The sequence below is a fragment of the Nicotiana tabacum genome, chromosome 3, assembly GCF_000715075.1.
Source record: "Nicotiana tabacum cultivar K326 chromosome 3, ASM71507v2, whole genome shotgun sequence".
Taxonomy (NCBI): domain Eukaryota; kingdom Viridiplantae; phylum Streptophyta; class Magnoliopsida; order Solanales; family Solanaceae; genus Nicotiana; species Nicotiana tabacum.
In genome coordinates this window covers 213,640,970-213,666,328 of record NC_134082.1, presented here as the reverse complement: position 1 = coordinate 213,666,328, position 25,359 = coordinate 213,640,970, and the positions used below count along the sequence as shown (strand labels likewise).

General features: G+C 39.3%; 1 protein-coding gene across 1 annotated transcript; it reads right to left on the bottom strand.

Moving 5' to 3' along the window:
* Positions 1 to 416: 416 nt before the first annotated feature.
* LOC107807197 (mitochondrial import receptor subunit TOM20) lies at positions 417 to 3,545 on the bottom strand. Its single transcript, XM_016631531.2, has 6 exons — positions 3,351 to 3,545; positions 3,106 to 3,184; positions 2,121 to 2,290; positions 1,985 to 2,032; positions 1,260 to 1,346; positions 417 to 787 (listed from the first exon to the last, which is right to left on the bottom strand). The coding sequence occupies exons 1-6, from the start codon at positions 3,441 to 3,443 to the stop codon at positions 653 to 655; spliced, it is 612 nt and encodes a 203-aa protein (XP_016487017.1). The 5' UTR covers positions 3,444 to 3,545; the 3' UTR covers positions 417 to 652.
* Positions 3,546 to 25,359: the final 21,814 nt, after the last annotated feature.

Here is a 25,359-nt window from a genome sequence, read left to right as displayed (position 1 = left end):
TTAGCCTACGCCCGAAACTATTTACATTTAGTAGTCAAAAAAATTATAAAATTAAAAGTACTAGAGAAATCCACCAAACATATTTGCTACCGACTACATAACTTATCGAAGCTAAAGAATATTCTTTAGGTAGAAAAAAGAGGGAGGAAATATCCACTCATAATGTCCGAAGGAATGAAGGAAATAAAGAGTCCGTTGAAGAACTAAAATATCAAGTTTTCTTAGAAGAGATTATTCGACCAAACATGAAGGTAATTAAATCCCTGCTGGATCTACTGAATGAAAGATAACACAGTTAATCATATCCTACCAAACCTTGTAAAGCAAACACCTTCAATTTAACACTAAAATTTGCTAAGCTAAACAGAAAATCAGTGTCAAACAACAATTAACGACCTATAATTCAGAATGGCAAATGGTAAAAGTAAACCAGCGAACCACAGAGCACAATTTTCTGAAAATCGTACTAAATAATATGAAGACAATGGAGAACCTCATTAGAATTATGAAATGAATCGAGAATAAAAAAGACACTCTTATTCAAAATCTATTACATGTAAATCCTAGCTACATGGCAAGCATGAATTGCCAAAAGCCCTGCTTGTGCAAGAAAATACTCCATGTATTTGGCCTGTAAGACTGTATCGCGGCCTTATCTTGGAGGAGGAGGAGGAGGAGGAGGCACATTAGATTTTGCAAAACCAACCCACGCAACAATTCCAACAGCAAGTATTACCCATCCAAAAATGTCATACTTCAGATCACTGCTCTTTTTCTTCTTTGAACCCTGGAATGCAAGAGCAGACAGATATTGAAAGGTTAAGCAAAATCCTGTCGACACTGAAACTAAGTTCGATGAAACGAGCCGACTTTTTTGGAATTTCAATAATTCAAACAAACATAACCATAACCACAGAAAAAGTTAACAAAGTCTATAAAGGACAAAAAGATAAACAAAACCACCAAAATTCCATGAAGAGAAATTTCCACATAAAGTTTCTAATTTTTTTAAATAAGGATAAAGTTTCTAATTTTGTAGCCATAGAAGGGACTGCCACTGAGTCTGCACTTCGAAAAACATCATGCTCCACATTACAAAATGAAAGAGAGGAGATAGACTCAAAGAAAGAGATCATGATCTATAAACGCAATTAAAAATAAATAAAAGTGAAGTAGCTTTAAGCATTAGAAATATACTTAGTATCTTAAGGGGTAAGAATTTCTTGCACCGGAGTGGAGGGCAAAACTGACAATAATACCTTTGTACTTGTTGATGCCGAAGGTCCTGGTCCCATAGCTTGTTGCATGGCACCTTGTTTGTGAATCTCCGCGTGCAACTCTGGAGCCTAAATATAATGTACAAGAACATAAATAAATAACAAAAAAGATCATTCATGCATGATAAAGTGAGTTAAAAGAGACAACTGGTTCCCGTCAAAGAATAAGCAAAAGTAATACCACAAGCGCTATAAATCACCTAGGAGGGCATCTAGAAACATATTAGCTTTATATCAATAAACAGAATCCAGCACAACTATTCATTCCACAAATAAGATGCAATGCAATCCAAGATCAATTTTTTTTTCAATTCCTTTGCCGCCTTAGAAATATGAGCCTATGAGCTATCTGAAGAATCTAGTAGTGCGTTTATGTAACAGAAAGGATCAGGTAAAACATTCTGACACCTGAACTTATTGTTTAAAAAGTATACAGATCATAATTCTCAAATGAATATATTTGTAGAACTAAACATGCACAAGGAATGGGCAAATATATAAAAATATGTACTTCGGGGAGCTTTCTACTTGTTGATTGATCGCCGCAGCGTGGTGTCAAATATTTTATTCTTTTTTCCTTGACAACGAATAATTTCACCTATGCACGTCAAACTACTTGCTCAGACACTCATGGGAATTCTTAAACGCGACACAAAAATTCAGCACACTCAACATATCAAAGCCAAGCTAAAAAACAGCAGCTTTACCTTAGAAGCAACTTCTAAAGATTTCCGATAAAGTTCATTGGTTGGATCCTACAGTTCACAGGAACAAAAGTTATGACAATAAGCCTCCCACAATAAGCACTAAAATTATCAGAATCTATATTGAAGAAATATATACCACATCAACAGCCTGCTGGAAGCACTGAGCTGATTTGTCAAAGTAAACCTTAGCTTCATCTTCATCAGGAGTTAGAAATGCCTGGGATGTATGTGCATTCCCCAAACACCAAATGGCGTCATGCTTCTGTGGATTAACCTCCAAAGCCTCCTCCAACTTTGAGATGGCATCTAGATAAGATATTGCCAATTAGAAGACAAGAACAGATAATACTATCTTCATTTCCATCGACTCGTTTAAAAAGAGGTCCCAATATTTCAATCACCCTCCAACCATTTCCTTCCATAGAGTAAGTACGCCATAATAGTTTTGTCTTTGAGCAACATAACAAAATTGTTTGATTACTCACCCATGAAAGGCCCTAATATGATATGGAAATGTCTTTTGTGAGATCCATAAATGTCCCAGTGGTATATCAGGGCATCCAAGGTGTTAAGAATGTCTTAGCCACTCTACTTGTTCTCTTAGGTTTTGTGTTGAATGTTTTAAGTTCTTTCACGTGGACTTAGTCTTAGAGCCAACCCAAGTCAAGTCTCACACTCGCAAAGTCCACACGAGAACCCCAATTTGGTTATATGTGGGGAAGTGTTGAAATATATAGTCTCACATACGGTTTAAAAGGGCATTCAAGGTGCTTAAAATAGTTAAGAGATTTCTTCTCATCTACCTAAATCTTAGAGGGTAGAGTTACCGTACACCTATAGAGCTGTAAATAGGTACGTGATGGAATATTAGAGGTGTGCACAAGCTGGCCCAGAAACCATCAATAAAAGAAAAGGCAGTGTCTAAAAGGTCTTAGTCCACTTCACACTCATTGCCTTAATACTTTAGACTGATTCTTTAACAAGAATTAATTAAATAAACATCCCAATAACTTCGAGAGCATTCTAACAAACGGCAGAGACTGTCCAATGAACCAATTCCAGGAAAACTTTTTAGCAGGGATTACAATACTAGTAATAAATTCAATACCAGAAAGCAATACCAGAAATCATCTTCTTTGATTCCGCGACAGGCTGGAACTGTGACAATTCCAACAATGCACCTCCCCATCTCGTCAAGTTCTGCAAGCGTAATTGGAAACAATAGAAACCAATCCTTAGGCATTAGGGATCTAACCTCAATTTAATATAAGCTGGAGCTATATGAAACTAATACGATAAGCATAAGAACGTACATATTGCCCGAAAGTAATAAATAATACATAAAGAGAGAAGAAAGTGAACATACATCAGCATCGAGAGGATCTTTAGCATAGGTAGCTTCGGCAGTCTTGCGAGCGTGCTCGAAGAAGAGGAGGCGATCGAAATCGTTTTGCTCCATTATCGAATTTGTCAATTTGTCTTCGTGCGATAACTTTACCAGTTAGGGTTCTAAGCTTCAACCTGAAACCTCGTCCACTTAGCTTGTGTTTTCCTTTTGTACACCCAGCGGACTTGCCGGTGAAGTTAGCGAATGCTATCCGAACTGGACTTTGCAAATGGTCTGTGGGCCTATTCCACACTGTATGAATGTGGGCCTGCTCCAGATTAGATAGGCTGGTTGCTGAGCTTTGGGATCTTTACACAAATAGCTGGGTAGAAATGATATCAGGTAGCCACTCTAAAGAGCTGCTTGCTATTTAGGAATTAGCCATTTAAGAATTAGCCAGTGCGTCCTGGATTTCAGTTTTTCAGGACAAAAATATCCTTAAGTTCAGATTTTTAATTTAAAATTTCAGGACAAAAATAAGTACTGACTAATCCTTAAGTAGCATACATGAGAATAATTATTTGTGCACTTGCCTCCATTTTTAATCATGTATTGTTAATTTTTTATAGCCAATATACATAGATTATTCACTAATTACATATACATATCATATATATTATACATCCTTCTGCCCCTTTTAGTTTAAGCGATTGAGTGGCCAGCTATTGATGTTAATTCTTCTTCAAAATATTTATGTTGTTGGATAAATTGCAAACAATGACCTAGTTATTTAATTAATTTACTGATAAAGTCCTTTGTGTCATCGCGTATTATATTTTATCTTCGTCTTTGTAAGAGAAAAAATTGTGTCTAGTAGAAAAAAGTTAACTGTGAAAACCAACTACATGTAACTCTTAATAATAATTGAGGATTATTAACCTGAAAAAACACATATAAATAAAATAGATTGTGTAAATGCTTTGCATTGTTATGATTGACGTGAAGACATTTGAGGGATGTGATAACATGAAAATACGGGGTTGTGGAAAGAGAATGAAGGTCTAGAGAGGTAACATTGCTTGTGGATGCCTTTTCGAAGGAATATCATGAACGGTTGGGAATAGTTTATCAGCTTAATCAATACATACTACGGCAATGGATCAATGGAACCAAAGTCATCTGTTGGAATCAATTGCGCAAGAGTGTGTCAATGATAATAGAGGCGGACTCAAGATTCGACGATCATGGGACATTATTATTATCGTTCTACTACGGAAGTTATTCACCTTATCAGGAGGTTGGTGTTTGTGCAACAATAGAGGGATAAGAAGAGGAATTTGCATATGGTGTTTATTGACCTAGAGAAGGCGTATGACAAGATCCTAGGGACGTCCTTTTGGAGGTATCTGGAGGTGAAAGGTGTGTCGGTGGCTTACATTAGGACGATAAAGGATATATATGATGGAGCTATGACTCGAGTTAGAACTGTGGGAGGTGACTCGGAACCTTTCCCGGTGGTTATGGGGTTACACCAAGGATCTGCGCTCAGCCGGTTCTTATTTGCCCTGGCGATGGACGCACTAACATACCATATCCAAGAAAAGGTGTCATGGTGTATGTTGTTCGTTGATGATATAGTATTGATTGATGAGTCGCGAGGCGACGTTAATGGGAGACTGGAGGCAGGCCCTGGAGTCTAAAGATTTTATGTTGAGTAAGACTAAGACGGAATATGTGGAATGTAAGTTCAGGGACGTGATGGGGGAGGAGGATGTGGACGTTAGGCTTGACTCACAGGTCATCCTCAAGAGAGAAAGTTTTAAGTACTTAGAGTCAATTATCCAGGGAGATCGACGGAGATGTTACGCACTATATTGGGATGGGGTAGATGAAATGGAGGTTAGTGTCTAGAGTTTTGTATGACAAGAATGTGCCACCGAAACTCAAAGGTAAGTTCTATAGAGCGGCAGTCAGATCGGCCATGTTGTCTAGGGCTGAGTGTTGGCCAGTCAAGAATTCAGATATCCAGAAGATGAAAGTAGCAGAAATAAGGATGTTTAGATGGATGTGTGGGCACAATAGGATGGATAAGATTAAGAAGGAAGATATTCGGGAGAGGGTGGGCGTGGCTCCGATGGATGACAAGATGGGGGAAGTGCGGCTTAGATGGTTCGGACATGTGCATAGGAGAAGCCTAGATGCCACAATTAGGAGGTCTGAGTAGTTGGCTTTGGCAGTACGATGAGAGGTAAAGGGCGGCCTAAGAAGTATTGGGGGCGAGGTAATCAGACAGGACATAGCGCGATTTCAGATTTTCGAGGACATGGCTCTTGATAGGAAGGTGTGGAGGTCGAGCATAGGGTTGTAGGTTAAAGGGTAGTCGAGCGATTTTTCTCTTTGTCCCGATTTTCCTCTTTTTACCGATGAGTATGATAGTATTTTGTCTAGCACTGCTAGCAATTTTTATTGTGTTTCATACTTTTGCATAAGTGTGTTACTGTTTTTCCATTTATTCGTTGTCTCTCACATTGCTGATATTATTTTTCAGCCTTTGTTATCACAAATTGATTGTCTCTGAGCCAAGGGTCTCCCGAAAATAGCCTTTCTACCCCCCTTAGAGTAGGGGTAAGGTTTGCGTACACTCTACCCTCCCCAAACTTTACTGGTGGGATTCTACTGGGTTGTGTCGTTGTTGTTGGGACATTGTTGTTGTAAATATAGATTTATCATTGCTTGTTAAAATTGGTACTAGGGCCTCTCTTAATAGTTGACTATTTCTTAAAGATATTTGCAATTATATATGGAGTATTTGTCGAAATTTATGAGTAGCGGTAATCCCTCTCCCTACCATATGTGTCCGCCTCTGAATGATAACTTGGGAAAATTGAGATAATGAAAAATGGAGGGGAGTTCCATCTCAAGCACGAGATGTTGCCTTGCCGGCCGTCAAGTGGGTTCTGTGAAAGTAGTGAAATAAGGAGAACTTTATGGTGTATTTAGTATTAATTTCAAATTTTCATGTTTGATTGACTTAAATACAGCAACAACACACCCAATGCATTATCACAAGTTGGGTCCGGGGAAGGTAGTACATACGCAAATCTTACCCCTACCTTGTGAAGATAAAAAGATTATTTCCGGAAGACCCTCAGCTCAATAAAGCAACATCACAGCAGTTATGACAAAGAACAATGGAAAGCGACATAGCAACAACAACCACAATAAAGAAGGAAGCAACGAAAACATCAAGTAATAATATTGATCTAAAAAAAGGAACACGCGGATAACACTAGTACTACAACTGTGGAAGGAAGTACAAGTTTGGAAAGGAAAGACGCTTGGCTACTTACTAAAGATATTTCATGTCATGTTTGAGCACCTCTCCCCAATATTTCTTCGACTTACTTCTACCTTTCCTTAGACCTGCCATTAGGGTTGTTCATTTGGATCAGATATCCGAAATTTGAACCGATCCGCTCAATTTCGGATATCAGATATTTGGATTGGACATGGATTATATTTTATAAAATTTTAAATTTTCGAATTGGATTCGAATTGGTATAATTTTAATCCGATCCGATCTAAAATCCGAATTATATGAACCTATTTATATACTACTACAATTTTAGGGTTAGGGAGTATTTCATTTTTCCACGGCCTAGCCCACTCAGGCTATAACTATTCCCATATATCTCTCTGACTCTTTCTCCCTCTGTTTCGAGTCTTTCGACTTCCGCCTCTCTTCTACAATAGTCCAACACTCCAACTCAGCGAGGAAACCACATTCGGGTGTTACACCCTTTGCCGGAAAATTATATTGTATTGCTAGATAATTATTATTTTTTTTATTTATATTTACTATATGTTGAATCTCCTAAATTTTTTGGTATATTTAATATTTTATATTTTGACACAAAGTTTTGGCTCCGCCACCGTCCAACTCACTGTTCGACTTCCGCCTCCAAGAGTCCAATTCCCTACTCGACTTCCGCTTCCCTGTTTAGTCACGACCAAATAACTCGACGTAACGGTAAGACACTATTTTGGAAGTTGGAACGTAGAACTTGGAACTCTTTTATGTAATCTGTTAAGGAATTATTGTTGATTCAATTTATTAGATAATTGTGGGGATTTTGATTTGTTTTATTTTGCTATGAAGATTGTGTTTTGTTTATTACAATTAAAAACAATTGTTGCCTTTCAAATTTTCAATGTAATTCAGATTGTGGTTTGAAGCGTTATGCAGCAATTGAAACGTCTTTGGAAATTCCTATGTTAATTAGCGGCACCTGCTACAACAAGAGCATGACTTAATTCATTGTTGTTTTAATTGATAAGCACCAATATGATTGGCAATAAGCCATAATAATGCGGATAATCTGATCTGACACAAATATTTATCCGATCCAAACTTTAAAATCCGATCTGATCCAATGTTAATTTGGATTGCATTTTGTAAAATTCGAAATCTGAATCCGAATAGTGCTAAATCCGATCTGATCCATGCACAACCCTACCCTTCATACCCAACCTTTCACACCTCCTTACTATGACTTCTTTGCGTGTCTGAACCATCTCAGTCTCGCTTCTCGCATTTGTCCACCACACATGCCACTCCCACCCTATCTCAGATGTCTTCATTCCTAATCCTATCCCTCCTTGTATAGCCACACATACATCTTGTATCCTCACTTTCACAATTTTCCAAACCAAATCAAACTAAATCATAGTCGGGTCTCGGTTTGACTCGGATTATCGATTTGGTACGATTTGCCGATTTCTTTTGTACATCCCTATAATTAAATATCAGAAAATAAGTACCTCCTAATGGATCCTCCACCTTTTCTCCTAGCGAGGCTTGCTCAGTTGGTAAAAGCACATTCACCTACAGCGTGAAAACACTATAGATCCTCCTAATATAAAGAAAAAAAATATCAGAAAATAAGTAAGAAACCTACTTATTTTTCTAAGAAAATATTTTTCAAGGAAAATATCTTGGAAATATTTTTCTTCAGAGGAAAATATCTTGGAAATATTTTTCTTCAGATCAAACAATCTTTGAAGGGTTAGAAAATAATATATTTTGTACTTCTAACTTATATTCTTTTATTCTTTGTTAGTTTTTGGTACACTTGTTAAGTTTTGTCCATATAAAAGTTGTGTTTTATTTGTAAAAAGTCGGCACTGCTGTATAGGTTCTCTATTATTTGACATACAAACTTCTACATAACATATCATGTACAACATTACGATGCAATAAGTTAAATATTTATTCCGGTTAGTATTTATATCAAATCAACCAATTCAAACTTATTAATTAAAAATAAAGTGAAATTATATATCATTTAAGCATGATTAGTTGATAAATGTGTGTAAAAATATGTATCTTACGTTCAATGATTCATGTAAAATTGTAAACACTAAGCTAAGCACAAATGAAAAATTTATGTACTCATCTACACAAGATATTTACAATCGTGATTAGAGATGGTGTAATTCAAATTCGAAATATCATGGTCTCCAACTAAAGCAAAGGCGGTTCCATAAAATTAGTGGCTTAAAGCCAACTTTTAATAAGAGGTCTTATACTTTTTTTTAATTAGTACGTACACACACATATATACAAAAAACTTAATCTTGCCATTTTTTCACACTTGTTGTTTATAGTATATATTCTTAAATGACATAAAGTTTTTAACTTCACATAGTAAATATTACTATTTATATTAGAAAAGGATAATTTAAATAAGTAAGATGTTAGACATGTATTTGTAATATGTTACCTTTGATATTGGTGTAAAAATGTATTTACTAATATGAAGATTTAAATAGTTTAATTCAAAGTTTAAAAAATATTTTTACTGTTAAAGAGTAGACACCTTTCTTTCCTTTTTACAATTTTATTTGTACTTTTTTATTTTTCTACGAACATTAATATTGTCTAATTTGAAATAAAATTATAGAATTCATTATTAAAATTTTTGGGGGACATAAATCAAGACTTTGCTAGTCTTCTACTAGAGCCACTTGTCCACCCCCGATATTCTCAATCAAATTTATAGAGCTTCACTTAAGATAAGACAACAATGACAAGAACATTAAAGAAAACGAGTGTGCCATTCAGTTACCGAATGTGAATGAAACTGGTTGAACAATACGTTCATGTAGGGCAGTAGTTTGTAAATAATTGTTGATCTTCAATGAGGAACGACTCAACAGAACTGGTGGCCTAAAACCAAAATATGTTAAAAAGACCCTGAAACATCTTTTACGAAATCCATATAGTATTGAGATACAAAAAAACCTACATGACTTTGATATATATTGGTGAGACTGCAACTAATAATGTAGGAGTTAGGCGCACATGATATGGTATTGAATTCTTCCCTTAAGTGAAAATGGTAAAGGGTGAGCCCGTTATCCATCGTGTTTTGAACCTTGCGACATTTGTTTCGAGGATTTCTTAGTTAAAAAAGATGAGACACAAAAGAACTTATTTTCTGGTGTGTGGATCTCAAATGTGTCAAAAGGAATAGTTAATTTAGAAAATTTGAGTTGAAATTAGAAAGTAAAATCATGAGAACCATGAAAAAGACTATATGTAAAGGAAGAAAAATAAAATTGATGAAAAGGTAAGTATATTATTTAATTTAATGAGAAAAATTTATCTAATTAACTCACTCAATCTTACGTCTACCAAATATTAAAAATTATTAAAATTTAAAATCTTTTATTAATAATTATATAAATATAAATTATGAAGTATATATTATATAATAATATAATAGCAATTTTTATTTTTGGGGGCCTAAGTATATTATACTAAAAGCACGAAGGGTCTTAGGGAAATGTCGTTCGCCTTTTTTACCTTTTTAAATAAAATTTACTTTGGACAAAGTAGTAATTTAAGTTATTTTCCTACTATGTAGAGTTTGAAATCAACTAAAACTTTTATTATTAAAGCTTTCCTTATTTAAATCACTATGTAAAATCCTAATTTTTAGTATATTAAAATCAACTAGATAAATATCAAAGATTCGTTTATATTATTTTTTTTGTAACTACATAAACAAATTAGGAATGTAAATATCTCATCAATTTGATATAGAATTTTAAAGTTTCATTGGATGTGCACTTTTGTTTCAACTTAATATTTAAACTATTGCATATAAGTCAATTTGAAAAAAATTGAGTCTCTCTCTCTGTACATGTACTTCTAGCACAAGTTAGAGTTGGTGGCATCCGAGAAAATCACTGGTACTTGCACATTCGTGTTCATGCTATTTTTCGTAAAATATTAATTATTTTTAAAATTTATATTATAACTTATCAATTTTTTCCTAAGAATATAGGGCCAACTTTATTCCCAAATCTCGAAAAGATTAAATTTTTTGATATTTGACAAATCACAACAAGACATTTTTATGCGGAAGTTATTTTTTTTTTTTTTTTTTGCTAAGTTAGTTAAATGAGATCAATATTTATCGTTTTAGTAACTTACATTTTTTTGTTAAAATTCTGTTTAATAACTTAAATATATTGCTTGGTAATATTTATGAGAATTTTTAAAGTATACATTAGTCGATTTGATACACGCGCAATGCGCATATTCTAAAACTAGTTAAAAGAAAACGAGTCTGTCATTCACTTACCAAAAAAAGACTATTTTATCCCATTAGTATGCTCATAAACAATTTGGATTTATTATAGATAGGTACCCAACATGAGAAGCAATGAATGTGGTCCGAATATTGCAAAGTTTTTGAAAAGAAAAAGCTCCAAACTGAAGTTGTTGGAATCATTATTTATCCAATTTAGGCCATTACCGTTTTAAAAGTAAATAGAAATATTGCAAAGTTTTTGAAAAGAAAAAGCTCCAAACTGAAGTTGTCGGAATCATTATTTATCCAATTTAGGCCATTACCGTTTTAAAAGTAAATAGAAATATAGAACAAGTCTAATAGCTTATTTGGTTAAGCCGGAGAAATTAACTTATTTTGAGAAGTGCTTTTTTCAAAAGTGCTTTTGAAAAAAATTACTTTCGGAGAGAAATAGTTTGTGTTTGGCTAATCAGTCTGAAAAGCACTTTTGAGAAATAATTTATGTTTGGCCAAGCTTTTTAAAAAGTGCTTTTAAGTGTCAAATTACGAATAAGGACATGAATAGATTTACTTAATAATTAATCTTATAAGTAAGTAAATAATCTCAAAATATTGTTATTACATGTAATAATTAAAAAAAAATCATTTTATTTAAGTAAAATATGAAAATAAAATTAAAAAGTACTTAATTTTTTTAATATAAGTTAAATATATTAAAATTCCTTCAACAAATATAAAAGCATTTACCCCTGAAGTCACCATATATTAGAAAGTTTTCCTAAAAATAAGAAGAAATATTTATAAATTAATATCCTAGTATTAGGTTTAAGGATTATTTGGGTATATACTATATTTTGTTAAGGGTATTTAGGTAAGAAGAAAAGTCAAAACTGCTTCTGCTTCTACTTTTGGAAAGAAGTTATTTTTTTCTGCTTCTCTGAAACTGCTTCTGCTTCTTCCCAAAAGTACTTTTTCCCCCAAATAAGCTTGGCCAAACACCTCAAGTTAGGAAAAAAAATGCTTTTAAAAAAAAATAATTTTAACCTCTTTAAAGCTTGGCCAAATAGGCTATAAGTCACAACAAAAAGGCAGTTCATTCTCCCATTACAAATTCAAAGGCAAATCTATAAAATTAGATTTTGGTACTTACATAAACAAAAAAGTATCAAAGATTCAAAATGATTATTAAAAATTATAGTGTGATAGATATAATATCTTATTTTTAATCAAATTTTTTGAATTCAAGTCATGATTGTATTGGTCAAAATCTGACCGTCACGACCGAACTAACCAACATCCCGCCTAGGTGACTGGGCAGTGAAAGATAGCATAACCCACTCTGCATCCCTTCCCGATATCCGACAAGTCGGAAGAAGCAGCGCCTAAAGGGACGACCGAGACATATTGGAGGCAAAAGGGTGTCGGCCCAAGTAAAGGACAAGGGTGACTTGACTGTATATAGTAAGGGAAAACCTTCGATTAAGGGGTTGCTCCCTCTTTTCTCTCTCTGAAGCTCTCTTTTTATATTCTTGATAGGAAAAAAGTAATCTATAGAAGAATACGTAAAGTTATATCCCCATCGATCGATCGGAGACACGATATTGAATTTCAATAAGTTCATTTACATCTCTTTTATCCTATATGTGATCCATACTATTAGCTCTTTGATCTGGAATTAATTATATCTGACTAAGATTTACCCCTTCATCTTCTTTGATTGATTTGTTTAAAAGGTTTAAATATCTTTTGCGTCAAACAATTTGGCGCCATCTGTGAGGATTTCTTAGTGAAATTTCATAGTCTCTCTCAGATCAAAGACAAGAAATACGATCACCCACCAAAAGGAGCGTGAAGGAAAAACCCAACCCACGCGAGACAAAGGCACAGTGCGGTAGGGAGAGGAGAGCCGAGAAAAATTACCAAACTTAGAAATCTTTGCCCCATCAACCATCGATATGCCAAACAAGATGAATAACGTTACCAATCGGTTCTCCTCCATCGGACCACCGGAGGGGGCAAGGAAAGTATCATTCTAACTCACCTTCTGCTATCTGCTCAAGTAGGGACACAAAGGTCGTGCAAGTGAACGAATAAAGAAACACCTCAGTTAAAGGACAAAAATCTACTACAAAACAATTGTGATACCGCTCGCAAGTGATACCTCCAAGCTGGAAGGCGAGAGTCAGACAAAGAAACTACAATATGTGCGTAGAACGAACCTAAGCGAAACAGCAACGTTTCACATTCTCCTCTGTTGCATCATCCGTTCCGAGCAATGTCAAATGAACTGGGACTCTCCTAGAAGATATTTGGCTCTCCAAAAACTGGGACTGACGACGGGTTACTATTTCGATAAGTTAGAAATAACACCCTTTAAGGCCAAGGGCCTTCGCCAAAAATAGAAGAGTTTGACTTCGATCGAACGACGACGGGTTGCTATTTTGATAAGTTCGAAATAACACCTTAAGTCCAAGGGCCTTTTCCAACAAGAAGAGTTCGACCTCGATCGAACGACGATGGGTTACTATTTCGATAAGTTCGAAATAACACCCTTTAAGGCCAAGGGCATTCGCCAAAAAGAGAAGAGTTCGACCTCGATCGAACGATGACGGGTTGCTATTTTGATAAGTTCGAAATAACACCGTAAGGCCAATGGCCTTCGCCAACAATAAGAGTTCGACCTCGATCGAACGACGACGGGTTACTATTTCGATAAGTTCAAAATAACACCTTTTAAGGTCAAGGGCCTTCGCCAGAAAGAGAAGAGTTCGACCTCAATCGAACGACGATGGGTTGCTGTTTATCGACCTCAATCGAACGACGATGGGTTGCTATTTCAATAAGTCTGAAATAACACCCTAAGACCGAGGGCCTTCGCCAATAAGAAGAGTTCAACCTCGATCGAACGACAATGTGTTGCTATTTCGATAAGTTCGAAATAACACCCTAAGGCCAAGGGCCTTCAACAATAAGAAGAGTTCAACCTCGATCGAATGACGACGAGTTGCTATTTCGATAAGTTCGAAATAACACCCTAAGTCCAAGGTACTTTGCCAACAAGAAAAATTTGACCTAGATCAAACGACGATGGGTTGCTATTTCGATAAGTTAGAAATAACACCCTAAGGACGAGAGCCTTCGCCAACAAGAAGAGTTCGACCTCCATCGAATGACGACGGGTTGTTATTTCGATAAGTTCAAAATAACACCCGAAAGCCAATGGCCTTCGCCAAAAAGAGAAGAGTTCAACCTTGATCGAATGACGACGGGTTGTTATTTCGATAAGTTCAAAATAACACCCTAAGGCCAAGGGCCTTCACCAACAAGAAGAGTTCAACCTCGATCGAATGATGACAAGTTGTTATTTCGATAAGTTCGAAATAACACCCTAAGGCCAAGGGCCTTCGCCAGCAAGAAGAGTTCAATTTCGATCGAACGACGATGGGGTGCTATTTCGATAAGTTCGAAATAACACCCTAAGGCCGAGGGCCTTCGCCAACAAGGAGAGTTTGACCTCGATCGAACGACAATAGGTTGTTATTTCGATAAGCTCGAAATAACACCCTAAGGCCAAGGGCATCCGCCAACAAGAAGAGTTCGACCTCGATCGAACGACGACGGGTTGTTATTTCGATAAGTTCGAAATAACACCCTAAGGCCAAGGGCCTTTGCCAACAAGAAGAGTTCGACCTCGATCGAACGACGACGGGTTATTGTTTCGACGTCGAAACAACACCCTAAGGCCAAGGGCCTACGCTAGAAAGAAGAGTTCGACCTCGATCGAACGACAAGGGGTTATTGTTTCGACGTCGAAATAACACCCTAAGGCCGAGGGCCTTCGCCAACAAGAAGAGTCCGATCTCGATCGAACGACGACGGGTTGTTATTTCGATAAGTTCGAAATAACACCCTAAGGCCAAGGGACTTCGCCAAAAGAGAAGAGTTCGACCTCGATTGAATGATGACGTGTTGCTATTTTGATAGGTTCGAAACAACACCCTAAGGACGAGGTCCTTTGCTAACAAGAAGAGTTCGACCACGATCAAACAACGACGGGTTGTTATTTCGATAAGTTCGAAATAACACCCTAAGGCCAAAAGCCTTCACCAAAAAGAGAAGTGTTCGACCTCGATCGAATGACGATGGGTTGTTATTTCAATAAGTTCGAAATAACACCCTAAGACCAAGGGCCTTCGCCAAAAAGAGAAGAGTTCGACCTTGATCGAATGACGACGGGTTGTTATTTTGATAAGTTCAAAATAACACCCTAAGGCCAAGAGACTTGCCAACAAGAAGAGTACAACCTCTATAGAACGATGACGAGTTGCTATTTTGATAAGTTCGAAATAACACCCTAAGGTCAAGGGCTTTCGCCAACAAGAAGAGTTCGACCTCGATCAAACGACGAGGTTACTGTTTGGACGTCGAAACAACAACCTAAGGCTAAGGGCCTTCGCTAGAAAGAAGAGTTCGACCTCGATCGAACGACGACGGGTTATTATTTTGACATCGAAATAACACCCTTTAAGGCCAAGGGCATTCGCCAACAAAAAAAGTTTGACCTCGATCGAATGATTACGGGTCACTATTTCGATTAGTTTGAAATAACACCTTTTGAGGCCAGGGGCCATCGCCAAGGAGGAAACCCGAAATATTTCTAAGGCCAAAAGTCGTCAGGAGGTATAAAGGGAAAGAAAAATCGGAACTCGCCATACATGCATCTATCTCGCACCAAAGCCATAAATAGTGAAAATAAAGGTGAAGTACAAGGCAAATAACGAAGAAAAACTCTTCTTTATACAAAGTCATTGCGCGGACAATCACCGCTTACATACAGCCCAAGCCAGCAATAAAAGAAAAAATAATGAAAAGGAAAGGGGAAAGAAACAACGACAACAGAGGACGAACAACTATAAAAAACAACAACTGAAAGTAAGAACAAGCAAAGATAACATTCTTCATTTGGCGTCATCACCGCCATCACCATCACTATCTCCAAAAATTCCTCCCTCATCATCATTTGCACCCCCATTAGCTTCAAGCGTTGCCGCATCATACCCGCAATTGACGCGAGCCTCCTGTGCTTTCACTTACACTTCTTCATATGTAGCCTCAGTCACAGTACCCGCCTCCCACAAACTCTTATATATATCCCGCTGGGCTTCGGCGTAAACCCAAAGCTCGTGCATTTGGCAGGGAATGGCAGTAGAGGAAGATTTAATCTGAGCCAACAGTCGCCCATTTTCTGCCTCCATTGCTGCGACCCGATCTCCCAAAACCGATGCCTCTTGATCAATCTCGTTGATGCGCTCATCGAGCCTTGCCTCTATGAGGGTAGTCGTCGCTCTTTCCGACTCCTGTTTGAATTGGAGGACACGGATGGTGTTTTCCAGGGCCGTCGCCCTCGCCGAAGCCGCGGACCAAGCATTCTCGATGCTCTCCAACCTAGCGACATTGTTCTCTAGCACGCTCAATTTCCCCATCCATTCCACGCTCAGCGCCTCGACCTTGATCAAGTTCTGATCCATATCCGACTGCATTGACCTCAATTTCTTCTGCAGATGCTCGCATTCTGCGACGACTCCCTTGCCTAACTCGAGCTCCTCGTCCTTCATTCGAAGTTGCTCCTCAAGCACACTCCTACTGCGGATAACTTGCATCAACTCCTGGTCCCTTTTCTCCAACTCCTCACCAAGAGCCTAATTACCGGGGTTTGCCTTCAGCCGCTCATACATCTCGCGACGCTTATTGCGGTAGCGACGATATTTCTCCAACATCTTCAAGAAAATCTTGGCCCTGCGAATGCTTTCCAATTCCACCATATACGTTTGAAAAATGTAAAGATGGGTTAGAATTTTATTATCAAGAAAGACGAGGGAAAAGCAAAAGTAAGCATAACATACCCTTAAGACCATAGCGGCCACCTCATCTATCAAATCAACATCAAGAACGGACCGAAGGACCGCATTCTCAGTTGCGGAGCATAATATGTTAAACTGTGGCACCAGATCCTCCGTGTCCCCCAAAATATTGGTATCCGAAGGGATCTCAAGAATACGAGCCGAGCCTCTCGCACGAACCACTGAGTGAGTAAGGCCCCCCTCAAATATCCTGACATCATTAGGGTCGAGGTCCGATTTGGATTTGTAATCGTCGACCACCACGCCTTTCCCTTTTTCGGCAGCCAAAGAGGAAGCACGACCAACTGCAGAGGATAAAGGTACATCCGAAACTATAGCGGCGGCCTCAGAAGTCTGATCTTCCGCCACGACAGATTGCTGACCACCGACAATGGTGGGAATCTCTGATTGAGCCGAGGCAACGACTGGTTCCGTCCCTACGGGGGGAGCCACGACAACCCCCTCTCCAGATCCTATCGTATGAGAGTCGTCTAAATGAATCATTATTGGGGACACAGTCTCAAACTCCACTCGTCGTCTCTTCGACAATCCCCTTCTCTTCCTCAGTAGACAAAGATTCACCCGTCGGGCGAGCAATGCGGGTCGGGACTTTGGCCTGAGAAGTGGCCCTCGCAAGAGTAACCAAGGCCGCAGACTCAACTGAAGTAGCCCTCGACGAAGTTCGGACGATGGGTACCGTGACAGGGTGAATAGATGAGGCCGACTAATGAAAAACTACTGGAGGAGCCCTTGCTCTCCGCACTCTTCCTGACATTGACAAACAACACATAAGAGCTAAGTAAAAAGAGAGGAAGAATAGCAGACATAAACGTCATCTCACCTGTAATAGGCCTGCGTCCGAACCTTTCATAAAAGGTCGACCATGTGTGAACCCCCACTGTATGGGAAAGGATGACATCACTCATTCACGAATACCTTCGACAGGCGGAGGGGGCAATTTCTCAGCTGCAAAGACATGATAAAGTTTTGTACCATAACAAAAAACGGTCGGGCATCTCCCCGACTAAAAATACAAAAATTTATGCGCAAAGTTCCACATCTCAGGGAATCCGTTTGCGTCCGCCAAAATGTGCTCAGTCCGCATATAAAAATAATTCTTGTATGAATGACGGTTAGTCCTGTCGTCCATCCTTACCACCAGACTATTCGACCTCCGATAACGCATGTGAATCATCGTACCGCGAATAAGTTGAGGGGCGAAGATGTTGAGCACATAGCCCAAAGTGACCTCATGACTGACGAGTTCCGCGAACTTAAGCAGCATAAGGAATAACTTGTACAAATACGACGAAAGTTGGGCAGGGAATACCTCATAAAAAGGGCAAAAATTCACCACCAACAAAGGAAGAGGAAGTGTATACCCAATGAGAAAGGGGTGGACGTAGAACACGCAGTACCTAGGGCGATCGAAATGAACTATGTCGTTCCCCATCGCCAGTCGCATATCAACGTAATTGGGGATTCCCCACCTTTCTTTCAACTCTACAATGTCCCTTTCTCTCATAATGGAGTGGACAGGTTCCGGTTCTACCCCGTCGCGAGTATTGAAGTCGGTTAACTCTCTCTCCAGGGCGAGGCACGATCTCAACCACCGACGGGACCTCCTCATTTTCCACTGCATCTACCCCTTCGGTGGCTTGAGCAGCACTTTTTGATGTCAGAACTGTGGTAGGAAGATCGGAGCGAGAGGAATCACCAACCATTTTGCCCAGATGAGGCGACAGAAAGACAACAGAAAGAAACGACGGAGATTTTCAATTAATTAAAGGTAAACGAAAACATGGAGGATCAGAAAAAAGGTATATCTGCAGAATTCTCTCGAGTAAAAGGTAAAGAAATGTGTCAATCAAATGATAATCTCCCTCTATTTATAAGAGACATAAATCCCCTGAGCACGCAACCCAAGAGTCGCCAATCGAATCTGATAGGGCACGAAACGTTTCAGTTCCCCAGGAACATATGTCATAATGGCGGTAACCACAAAATAGCGCTTTGATACCAAATGACGTTTCGATTCCGAAACCATCGCAACGGTCTATGGGTATTGAAAGAATGCCACCCCCGCCAAAAACCCAAGGAATGTAACTAAGGAATGAAAAGTTAGAAGTCATATTTTGCTCGAATTTGTAGCAATCATGATCTGTCTGCCGAGCCCGACAAAGGACGACCCCGACAGACGAAGGGACTAACTATATTGGTCAAAATTTGACCATCACGATCGAACTAACCAATGTCCCGCCTAGGTGACTGGGCAGTGAAAGATAACATAGCCCATTCTGCATCCCTTTCCCGATATCCGACGAGTCGGAAGAAGCAGCGCCTATGTGACGACCCGGCCGATTGTCTTTTGAATTTACGCTATGATCCCCTATTAACTGCTTTCCCTAAGTTTATTTATGCTAATGTGATTTGCCAGGATGTTCGGTTTTGAGTTTCGAAAGTTTTGGGACACTTAGTCCCTAAATGAGAGCTTAAGTGTTGGAAAGTTGACCATAGTCAGAATAGTGTAAAGACGGCCTCAGAATGTAAATCTGATGGTTCCTTTAGCTCCTTTGGGTGATTTTAGGGTTAGGAGCGTGTTCGGATTATGTTTTGGAGGTCTGTAGCTAAATTAGGTTTGAAATGCTGAAAGTTGAATTTTGAAAGTTTTCGATTCGATAGTGAGATTTTGATCCGAGGGTCGGAAAGGAATTTCAAGAGTTGTAATAGATTCGATATGTTATTTTGGATGTGTGTGCAAAATTTCAGGTCATCCAGAGATGGTTTGGTTGGATTTTTTTATCAAAAGCGGAATTTGGGAGATTTTTAAAACTTAGGCTTGAATCTGATATGTTTTAATTGATTTGATGTTGTTTAAAGTGTTTTGAAGATTGGTACAAGTTTGAATAAGGTTTTAGGATATGTTGATGCCTTTGGTTGAGGTCCCGGGGGCCTCGGGGTGGTTTCGGATGGTTAACAAGAAGTTTGAGGAAATGTTGTAGCTGCCTTTCTTTGCTGCTTCTGGTATTTTCGCATCTGCAGTTTGGGGACCGCAGATGCGGTGTCGCAGAAGCGGCTAATAGGCCACAAAAGCGTATTTTGGTCTCTTCAGCAGAAACCGCATATGCGGTAATTTTTTTTTTGCAGAAGCGGTACCGCATCTGCGGATTGGGAGTCGCAAATGCGGAAAATTTCCATTTAAGTAAAAAGTCGCAGATACGACGTTAGTTCCGCAGAAGCGGGACCGCAGATGCAGAAATCGCTGGGCAGATATAGTTGCCTTTGCGAATTTGAGGGATTCTTTCACTATTTTCATCCGGGTTTGAAGCTTTTGAGAGAGATTCTTGAGGAAAACAAAGGGAAATATCTTGGAGGTAACATCCCTGACTTCATAACTCATTTTTATGTAATTAAGGACCCAATTAGTGGTGAGAAATTTGGGAAAAATAGTTAATTAGGGCTTGAGTTTAAGAGTCCTTTAAATGAGGATTTGAGGGATCAATTGGACTCCGATTTCAGTGTTCGTGTTTTGTATGGACTCGTGAGAGTACGAGGTTTCGGAAAATGTAAATTTCACCCGATTCCGAGATGTGAGCCCGAGGGGTATTTTGGTTATTTTATATAATTTCGCGTATTAGCTTAGAATTTAATTGTAGAATCAGTTACTTGAAGTGTTATTTACATTAGGCAATTGAATTGAATAGATTTGGGCCATTTGGAGTCAAATACCCGTGGCAAAAGCGTTGTTTCAAGTTGATTTTGAGCCTGTTCGAGGTAAGTGGCTTGTCTAACCTTGTGGGGGGGACCTTCCCCTTAGGATTGATATATTTGGTAATTGAAATGCCTTGTACGTGAGGTGACGAGTGCACACTTGTGCAAATTGTTGGAAATCCGATTTTCTTTAAGTACTTATTAGTATGTTCCTTTTCATGTTTTATTATTTGTACTATTAAGCCCGTTGTTAGCTTAGGAAAGCATGTCTAAGTGATTTAATTGCTTTAATTGTTCAATCTATTTACCTGAACTCTGTGCAGCATGCTATGCTAGAATTATTTGTTACCTTAACATGAAATTTCCCTTCTCTGGATATTTTCTTGGCATGGTCGATTTTGATATGCCATAGCCGATTTATTGTTACTCAGCATGGTCGATTTTGATATTATCTTTGGCATGGACTGGTTGTCGCCCCATTATGTTATTCTTGATTGTCACGCCAAAACTGTGACGCTGGCTATGCCAGGTGTACCACGTGTTGAGTAGAGGGGCACCTTAAATTACACCCTCAATAGAGTTATTTCTTTTCTTAAAGCTCAGCGTATGGTTGAGAAGGGGTATGACGCATATTTAGCTTATGTGAGAGATGTCAGTATTGATACCCCTTTAGTTGATTTAGTTACAGTAGTACGGGATTTTCCCAATGTGTTTCCAGCTGACCTTCTAGGCATGCCGCCTAATAGAGATATTGATTTCGGCATTGATCTGTTGCCGAGCACTCAGCCCATTTCTATTCCTCCGTATCGTGTGGCTCCTCTTGAGTTGAAGGATCAGTTACAAGAATTGCTTAATAAGTGTTTTATTCGTCCTAGTATATCACCTTGGGGTGCTCCTATCTTGTTTGTGAAGAAAAATGATGGTTCTATGCATATGTGTATTGACTATCGCCAGTTGAACAAGGTTACAGTAAAGAACCGTTATCCTTTACCTCGTATTGATCATCTGTTTGACCCGTTTCAGGGCACACGTGTATTTTCTATGATTGATATGTGCTCAGGTTATCATCAGTTAAAGATTCGGGAGCCAGATATCCCGAAGACTGCTTTCAGGACTCTGTATGGTCATTACGAGTTCCTTGTTATGTCATTTGGGTTGACCAATGCCTCAGAAGCCTTTATGCATTTGATGCACAGTGTGTTTCGGCCGTATCTTGACTCATTCGTCATTGTCTTTATTGATGATATTCTGGTCTATTCCCGGAGTCAGGAAGATCATGAGCATCACTTGAGGACTGTGCTTCAGACTTTGAGAGAGAAGAAGTTATATGCTAAATTCTCGAAGTGTGAGTTTTGGTTGGATTCGGTTGCATTCTTAGGCCACGTGGTATCGAGTGAGGGTATTCAGGTGGATCCGAAGAAAATAGAGGCCATGTAGAGTTGGCCCAGACCATCCTCAGCTACAGAGATCCGCAGTTTCCTTGATTTGGCGGGTTACTACCATCATTTTGTGGAGGGGTTTTCATCGATTGTAGCCTCTGTGACCAGGTTGACCCAGAAGGGTGCTCCGTTTTAGTGGACGGAGGAGTGTGAGGCGAACTTTTAGAATCTCAAGACAACTTTGACCACAACCCCAATTTTGATACTACCTACAGGTTCAGGGTCTTATACGGTCTATTATGATGCCTCGAGGGTTGGCCTCGGTGCGGTGTTGATGCGGGATGGTAGGGTGATTGCCTACGTGTCCAGACGGTTGAAGATAAATGAGAAGAAACTACCATGTTCACGACCTTGAGTTAGCTGCCATTGTTCATGCCCTGAAGATTTGGCGTCATTACTTATATGGTGTGCCTTGTGAGATTTATACTAACCATCGGAGCTTGCAACACTTGTTCAAGCAAAAGGATCTAAATTTGCGCTAGAGGAGGTGGTTAGAGTTGCTAAAAGACTATGATATCACTATTTTGTATCACTCAGGCAAGGCCAATGTGGTGGCCGATGCTTTGAGTCGCTGGGCAGAGAGTTTGGCTTACTCACCAGCATCAGAGAGGCCTATGGCGATAGATATTCAGGCCTCAGCCAACCAGTTTGTGAGATTGGATCTTTCAGAGCCTAGTCGGGTTCTAGCTTGCGTGGTTTCTTGGTCTTCCTTATCTGATCGTATCAGGGAGCGACAGTATGATGACCCTCATTTTCTTGTCCTCAAGGACAAGGTTCAACATGGTGATGCTAGGGATGTGACTATTGATGATGATGGGGTATTGAGGATGCAAGGTCGGATTTGTGTACGCAATGTTGGGTGACTTCGAGAGTTGATTCTAGAGGAGGCCCATAGCTCGCGGTATTCCATTCATCCGGGTGCCGCGAAGATGTATCAGTATTTGAGGCAGCACTATTAGTGGAGGCGGATGAAGAAAGATATAGTTGGATTCATAGCTCGGTGTCTCAACTATCAGCAGGTGAAGTATGAGCACCAGAGACCGGGTGGGTTACTTTAACAGATAGAGATTCCGGAGTGAAAGTGGGAACGGATCACAATAGACTTTGTAGTTGGGCTCCCACGGACTTTGAGGAAGTTTGATGCCATTTGGGTGATTGTGGATCGGCTGACCAAATCCTCTCATTTTATTCCTGTGTGTACTACTGATTCCTCGGAGCGGTTGGCGGAGATTTATATCTAAGAGATTGTTCGTCTGCATGGTATTCCAGATTCCATCATTTCAGATAGAGGTACCCAGTTCACATCACGGTTCTGAAGATCCGTTCAGCATGAGTTAGGTACTCAGGTAGAGTTGAGTACAACATTTCACCCTCAGACGGACGGACAGTCCGAGCGCACTATTCATATTCTTGAGGATATGCTCCGTGCATGTGTGATTGAGTTTGAAGGGCCTTTGAACGAGGTTTTAGGATATGTTGATGCCTTTGGTTGAGGTCCCGGGGGCCTCGGGGTGATTTTGGATGGTTAATGGGAAGTTTGAGGAAATGTTGCAGCTGCCTTTCTTTGCTGCTTCTGGTATTTTCGCATCTGCGGTTTGGGGACCGCAAATGCGGTTATTTTTTTTGCAGAAGCGGTACCGCATTTGCGGATTGGGAGTCGCAGATGCGGAAAATTGCCACTTAAGTGAAAATTCGCAGATGCGACGTTAGTTCCGCAGAAGCAGGACCGCAGATACGGTCCCATGACCACTGATGCGAAAATCATTAGGCAGAACATATAAATAGTTGCCTTCGCAAATTTGAGGGATTCTTTCACCATTTTCATCCGGGTTTGAAGCTTTTGAGAGAGATTCTTGAGGAAAACAAAGGGAAATCGCTTGAAGGTAACATCTCTGACTTCATAACTCATTTTTATGTGATTAAGGACCTAATTGGTGGTGAGAAATTTGGGAAAAAATAGTTGATTGAGGCTTGAGTTTAAGAAGCCTTTAAATGAGGATTTGATGGGTCAATTGGATTCCGATTTCAGTGTTCGTGTTATGTATGGACTCATGAGAATACGAAGTTTCTAAAAATATAAATTTCACCCGATTCCGAGATGTGGGCTCGAGGGGCGTTTTGGTTATTTTATATAATTTCGCGTATTAGCTTAGAATTTAATTGTAGAATCAGTTACTTGAAGTGTTATTTACATTATGTAATTGAATTGAATTGATTTGAGCCATTTGGAGTGTTTCAAATTGATTTTGAGCTGGTTCGAGGTAAGTGGCTTGTCTAACCTTGTGTGGGGGACCTTCCCCTTAGGATTGATATGTTTGGTAATTGAAATGCCTTGTACGTGAGGTGACGAGTGCGTACTTGTGCAAATTATTGGAAATCCAGTTTTCTTTAAGTACTTATTAGTATGTTCCTTCTCCTACTTTTATTACTTGTACTATTAAGCCCGTTGTTAGCTTAGGAAAGCATGTCTAAGTGATATAATTGCTTTAATTGTTCAATCTGTTTACCTGAACTCTGTGCATCATGCTATGCTAGAATTATTTGTTACCTTAACATGAAATTTCCCTTCTCTGAATATTTTCTTGCTACTGCTGTGTATTTATATTGGGACTACGAATGCGGGATTCCGGATGCTCTCCCATGTCTATTTACTTTGGGACTACGGGTTAGATTCCCGATAGATCCCCCTGCACATTTACTTTGGGATTGCGGGTTAGATTCCCAATAGACCCCTTGCACAGTTACATGGAACTACGAGAATGCACCCGGTAGATTCCCCCAGCAATGGTATTTATATTTGGGGTCTACGGATTGAGATTTTCGATAGATCCCCACGCATTGATAGTTGGACTAGGGGACAGGATCCCGGGAGATCCTTCGGACATATATATGATGGACTACGTGACGGTATCCCGGGAGATCTACTTGACAATTGTAATTGGGACTACAGGACGGTATCCTGAAAGGTGCCCCGGTTGTTATCTCTGTGTTGAGCTGTATTTCTTTCCGTGGCTTGTTTTGTCTCTGATCTAGTTGTTGTTGTTCTGTCAATTCTATGTTATTTCTTACTGTTGCACCTATTTTTACTATTTTATTCCACACTTTTAACCCTTGTATTGTATTTAATCTCAGTAGGGCCCTGACCTTCCTCGTCGCTACCCAACCGAGGTTAGGCTTGGCACTTACTAAGTACCGCTGTGGTGTACTCATGCCCCTTCTGTGCAGATCCAGGTACCACAGATCAGGCCTACTATCGTTGAGGGAGACGACTGCTTAGAGACTCCGAGATACATCTGCCGCATCCGCAGACCAAGAAGTCCCTTTCTATTCCTCACTTTAGTATTTAGCCCTTCTGTACATTTATGTTCTTTATTAGAAATTCCGGAGTTAGAGCTAT